At 41.5% G+C, this 6543-nt stretch overlaps 1 protein-coding gene across 2 annotated transcripts in view; it reads right to left on the reverse strand.

Moving 5' to 3' along the window:
* The window catches only part of ZNF331 (zinc finger protein 331), a 28097-nt gene that overhangs the window by 6101 nt on the left and 15453 nt on the right, over nt 1-6543 (reverse strand). The window contains exons 3-4 of one of the 2 annotated variants that reach the window (XM_003801587.3): nt 1769-1856; nt 404-530 (exon numbers count right to left, since the gene is read on the reverse strand). In XM_003801587.3, the coding sequence (XP_003801635.2) occupies nt 404-530; nt 1769-1777 (136 nt within the window). In that variant the 5' untranslated portion in view covers nt 1778-1856. Of the gene's footprint in view, nt 1-403; nt 551-1768; nt 1857-6543 lie in introns of both variants that reach the window. The other variant, XM_023507984.1, reaches the window with a different exon arrangement.

Genomic DNA, 6543 nt, shown 5'->3' on the forward strand with positions numbered 1-6543 from the left:
CCCGCCACAACGCCCGGCCATTTTTTGGCGGGCACGGGCTGGGGATTCAAACCCACCACCTTAGGTGTACGTGGCTGCCACCTTAGCCACTTAAGCCACAGGCGCCGAGCCTCAACTAGTTTCTTAAAAGAGGGACCTGAATTCATAGTGGAGAGTGATATTCCCAGAAGCAAAGTTTAATTCAGGGGTCCTCAAACTTTTTAAAAAGGGGGCCAGTTCACTGTCCCTCAGACCGCTGGAGGGCTGGACCGTGGGCCCTGGGACAAGTCAGCTGCTAATCAGGACAGGTAGTGGCGGCAAAAACACCTGATGGGCTGGATAAATGTCCTAGGCGGGCGGCATGTGACCCACGGGCCGTAGTTTGAGAATGCCTGGTTTAAGTTATTTGAGGCATATAACTTACCCAGAGAGACCAAGTTACTGTAGTTCTCCAACATCACATCCCAGTAAAGGTCCCTTTGAGCAGAATCCAGGCACGCCCATTCCTCCTGAGAGAAGTCTATGGCTACATCAGAGAATGTCACCATACCCTGAAAACATACACATGTTCCTGATGAAGCGATGAGAAAAACAGCTTCAAGATGAAGGGAGACAAAAGGTACCTTCCAGGTGGGAGACAATACAGGGAGTAGACTGAATGCCTATATGTAGGGACACTAAGGACATCATCATAACTATGACTTAGCTGTGTTACACAGGGCCCTACTGCTGTAGAGGAAATGACCTGCACTCTTCAGAATTCTTAGTCATTCAAACTTTTCAGGAAGCAGATAAACAATCCGAGTTTTCCTCTGGTTTGTAAGCATGGAGTCTGCTATGGCCTGCCTTGTAACTTGTCAACAAGTGTGGATACCTAGCATTTTTTTTTTTAAGGAAAAAAAAATCCTGAGATTTAACATAAGACCTTTTGTTTTAGAATAGAGTTTTGTATGTTTGACTATTTTCAAGCCTCGAATTCATCAACATGCCAGATCACACCTTAAAAGTAGCCTTCCTTTGTATAGAAAAAATGCCTGTTCTAATTCCATCATACAGACAAGTCAGACTTAGTCTATTACAGATGAACACTTAGGTTGACCCAAAACATCTAAGGTTTTCCCAAATTGTGGGGGTGTAAGATCTATTACTTCTGTACTAGAAGATCTTTGATTTGTTACCATGCACCACCCCTGCCTTTCCCCTGTTCATGATTTAGAAAATGACAGTGCCAAATGATTCACAATCATACAGAGGTCTGGCAGGTCCATTCAACAATAAAATTTACCCCCAATTTCCGTGGCAAGAACATGATCTCTATCCATAGGTCCTAAGCACAACTCTATCCAATTCTAGAAGCATCATAAAGCTTCAGATCTTACCACACACTAAGACTGAGACCAATAAATATGAACTATCTAGCTTGAAAACATTATCAGTAGAGAATTAATTTTCTCATGTGGTCAAATGGGGCCAACCTATTTCATTTATTCATCCACAGACTTGACTTAAATATTTATTTCCCTCAAGGGACTTTGTTTCTTCATTATCCCAACATTATTCGTGACAAAAAAGTGAGGGAATAGGTGATACTGAATACTCTACTCAATGATTAAACAAACATTACCCTCCAAATAGACATACAGCTATATAGCATTATCATTCAGTGGAAAAGAACAGAAATGGGAAGTAGGTAATTAGATGAGGTTAAGTAGAAGGCTTTGGATAATTTAGAAAAATAATCACAAAATCCAAAAATCGCATTTTAAGAAGGTAAGAAATATACATTTACCTGGGCCATGGTTTCAGAAGTAAAGAATTAATCAGTCTTCTTGAGGTTTCTTCGGCAGAAGAGGAAAGTTCCAAGAAGTCAGATAGAGCTAGGGGCAAAAAAAGAGACACTTGACAGTGAGTGCACTTTGGGCTCCCACAATGATTTCATATGACTTTTTGGCTTCTCCATCTTTGCATCCCAACAGAATCAAACAAAATGACACGTCTGGGAAAGATTAAGAGGATTCTGGGTAAAACCAAGTTCTATCCTAAAACCCCAGGAAGCCCTGCTGTATATAGAAGAGCTACTTTTTCCCTCTAAAGCACGGGTCCTAAAACAGGGGGCCAGTTCACTGTCCCTTAGACCGGTGGAAGGCCAGACTGCGGGCCCCGGGACAAGTCGGCTCGTAAGCAGGACAAGCAGCGGTGGCGAAAACACCCGGTGGGCTGGATAAATGTCCTAGGCGGGCCGCATGTGGCCCGCAGGCAGGCTATAGTTTGAGGACGCCTGCTCTAAAGATACACCCAGACACACTGCAGGAGATTTCTGGCTGGGAGTTGCCAAAGGAACAGAATGAAGGATTTGGACTGGCTTGGCGTCTGTAGCTTAAGCAGCTAAGGCGCCAGTCACATACATCAGAGCTGGCTCGTTCGAATCCAGCCCGGGCCTGCCAAACAATGACAACCACAACCAAAAAACAGCCAGGCGTTGTGGTGGGTGCCTGTAGCCCCAGCTACTTGGGAGGCTGAGGCAAGAGAATCGCGTAAGCCCAGGAGTTTGAAGTTGTTGTGAGCTGTTATGCCACAGCACTCTACTCAGGGTGACAGCTTGAGACTTTGTGTCAAAAAAAAAAAAAAAAAGAATTTGGACTTGTTCAAAAAGAGGTCTGGCCTTTGCCCTCAGCTTCTGAGAAGTAATCCATGTTGTATTTGATAGGTATGTCTTTTTTTAGTGGGGGCTGGCCATGCTAGAAAGATCAACCAGGTGACTCAGAATGGAGTCTTTGGGTCACACACTATCAGCTAACCTGGAGACTGAAATTAACCATGTAGAGGAGACAATCCATCAATCATGCTTATGTGCTGAAGCCCCAAAAAACTCTGGACATCAGAACTTGGGTACGCTTGTCTAGCTTGTGATGGTGCTTCTGTCACATGTCACACAGCAGAGTAGTAAGTCTTGACTCACAGAGAGAAGACACCAAGAGCTGCATGTCTGGAACTTCCTAGACCAGTGGGTCTCAATTTTCCTAATGCTGCAAAACCTTTAATAAAGTACAAAGTGGTCACGACTCACAGGTTGAGAACTGCTGTCCTAGACTTTAACTTATGTGTTGTTTTTCTTAGCTGACGTATACTTTAACAGACTAATCATGGGTACATCTCTCAGTGGGAGTCCTGTGAGTCCTTCCAGTGAACTGCTAAACCTGAGGGTGTTTGTGAGGAACTCCTCAAACAAGCAACTGTTTTGGGGAGTGTGGGTGGTTTTGTGTGGAGATGGTGCCTTAAAATCTTGCAGGCTAACTGTGCACAGGGGGATTGTGATCTGGATCTGAGTGTGGGTGCTTGGAGTGTTCTAATCTTACTCTGAACACATCCTGCTCCGCTGGGACAACCTTTTATGATGAGGAGGGGCTGCATGTCTAAACCTGGACTTCCTCTAGACTCTAGATCAGATGATGTTACTCAAAACATAGCAGGAGGACAGAGTGGACATGGAACTGCTCTGGCTACGCTCAATACCCTTGAGTCCGGAGAAGCTGACTGCATAATTACATGTAGAGTATATTCAAAGTAAAAAAGTGGTAAATGAATTCTTTCTAAGTTGAAAGGGATACTTAAAGACCTGAGACATTTCAGACACACTATAGGTAGAAAAGTTACCAAAACAAGATATGATACATTTGTAAAATTTGGTATGTAACTTTAAATATTTATATCTACCCATGCACATACACATTTCTATATTTGGAAAGAGAAAGAGAGAGGTAGGAAGGAAGGAAAGGAGGGAGCAAGAGAGGGAGGGACGGGGACATAAGAGATACACATGCTAACAAACCAATCATATGATATCAACAGAAAGAAACAGAGAAAACAGAAAGAAAAAGTTTGGAAAGTTGTATTTCCCTTATAAAGAAAAGTTAACATGAGTCTTTTTTTTTTTTTCTAGATAGGGTCTCAACCTGTCCTGTCACCTGGGTAGAGTGCTGTGGCATTATAGCACACAGCAACCTCCAACTCTTGGGCTCAAGTGATCCTCTTGCCTCAGTTTTTCTTTTTTTTTAATTGTTTAGCAGGCCCAGACCAGGTTTGAACTCGCCAGCCCCAACGCACAGGGCTAGGGCTCTAACCATGGAGCTACAGGCACCCAGTTTTTTTATTTTTAGCAGAGATAGAGTCTTGCTTTTGCTTAGGCTGGTCTCAAATTCATGAACTCAAGCAATCCACCCACCTCGGCCTCCCAGAGTGCTAGGATTACAGGCTGAGCCACCTTACCCGCTCAACATAATGAGTCTTGAAATTGCTATCCCAAGGCTTGCTCACAATATTGGCCCTTGGTATCTGAGAACCAGACTCTGGAGTATTCTCACTATTCCTTTTCTATTTTTTTGAGACAGGGTGTGACTCTGCCACCCTGGATAAAGTGCCATGCTATCACAGCTCACATTAACCTCAAACTCTTAGGCTTAAGTGATCCTCCTGCCTTAGGCTCCCCAGTAAGTGGGACTACAGGCGCCCACCACCACTTCAGGCTAGTTGTTCTATTTTTTGTAGAGATGGGGTTTCACTCTTGCTCAGGCTGGTCTTGAAGTCCTGAGCTCAAGCAATTCACACACCTCGACCTCCTAGTGTGCTAGGATTACAGGTAGGAGCCACCATGACCAGCCCGCACTATTCCTTAACATTTAAGAGTGATTTCCTATGCCTAAACTGCTTGTATAAACACTATGGATTATGGTGAATACTTGCTTTCCTCTGGGAGTCTAGAAGTTCAGATTGTGCTATGCAGAATGCACATAATGAACCTTGATAAAAAACCCTGGACCACATGGGTAGTGCCTGTGGCTCAGGGGGGTAGGGTGCTGGCCCCATATATGGGAGGTGGTGGGTTCAAACCTGGCCCCAGCCAAAAACGTAAAAAAAAAAAAAAAAAAAAAAAAAATCTACCCTGGACCACAGACTATGGTGAGTACCCTTGTAGATAACAATGAATAGGTGTTGTGCATGGCTGTATGAATGAACCACATCTTGTGTGGTTCCACTGAGAGATAACTGTGAAAGAGTGAGCCTGGTTTCCTTCCTACTTATCTATGCAATAAAATCTGATTTTGCTTTGTATTCTTTCACTGGAATAAATCAGTAATGAATAGGGATAGATGCTGAGTCCTTTCAATCTTCATGGAGAATCACCACATCTGGTGGCTGTCTTCTCAACCAGATACATCTTCTAATGTTGATTTTCTTGCTTTTAAGTATACCTTACTAGTTTTTTTTAATGGCCATCCACTGCCTTAACAAATACATGTGTCTTTCATTTAAATTTATTCAGAGGCAGACTCTCAAGAGACTTTTTTTCATAAAATGTCTACTTCTGACTTTGTAGAAAAAGCTTAGAATACATAAACTTTGCGTAAATTTACTGCTCCCCTTGTTCCATTTCACTTCTCCAAACCTAAACCAATTCTGATGTCCATATATGTGGGAGCACTGATTAGCTAGGATGCCTATAGACACTGACAGTTATCTTGAGACTACTTTCTTTTATGTCTTGATAGGACTGTGAATTTGTTCACAATTGTGAAATCATCTCATCTAATAAGTCTTCACCTTGTACCAAATATTAGAAAAAAAATACGTAAAGTATAATACTTAGAAAATAAATCCCACTGATGTCAACAAAAGAGCCTGTGCATTCAGAATTATTACAATCATGACCTGACCTCACTGGCTACTCCCAGAATCATGTCCTAGGACCTCTCAGAGGACAAAATCTAGAATTCTCCAGAGGTCTCAATCAATGTTGCCTTGAGCTGTTTCTACCTAGTTTTCCTTCCTTGCTGGATTACAAACACTGTACAGGTAGCAATGGTGTCACTTTAGTCATACTCTCAATCCAAATACTAATATCATAGTGTCTGGTGTATGCAAAGCACTTAAATATAATTTGATATGGTCTGACTCAAAATGTGACTATTTAGAATTTATTCAAAGGAAACAGCTATAGTACCATACAAACGTATTCCCAAGAATGTTCAGAAAATGATTTTTTTCCTGGAGAAGTCTGTTTTCTAAATTGAGATAAAGGCAGATTAACATGCAGTTATAAGTAACAGAGCAATTCTTTGTGCTCTTTACCTGATTTATGCCAACTGATCTTATGAAACTATGGTAAAATATCACACCCAGGACATAGATACATCCCACTGATCTTGTCCAGATTTTCTACCAAAAAAAAATGCTTAAAAATGAAAAAATTAGAAAATAGAAATATCTTATAGTAAAGGACATATAAATAAATCATGGCCTGCTATATAATGAAACAGAGTACATTTATTAATAATGCTATTGACTCATATTGACTGCTGAGAAAAGATAGGTTTTAAGAGGTATATATAATTTGAATGAAGATGTTTTGGTGAAACATGGGGCCTATTGTCTTTTAGGACTTGAATCTGAGCTCTGATGGGTACTACCTTCACACGGTGTCTGTTCTCTGGTAAAACTGGATAAAAATACAAGGTATGACTGTCTTAATAATTAAGGTAATACTCATTTTCTTCTTTTTTTTTTTTT

This window comes from Otolemur garnettii, unplaced genomic scaffold, assembly GCF_000181295.1.
Source record: "Otolemur garnettii isolate 467f Iridium unplaced genomic scaffold, OtoGar3 scaffold00212, whole genome shotgun sequence".
Taxonomy (NCBI): domain Eukaryota; kingdom Metazoa; phylum Chordata; class Mammalia; order Primates; family Galagidae; genus Otolemur; species Otolemur garnettii.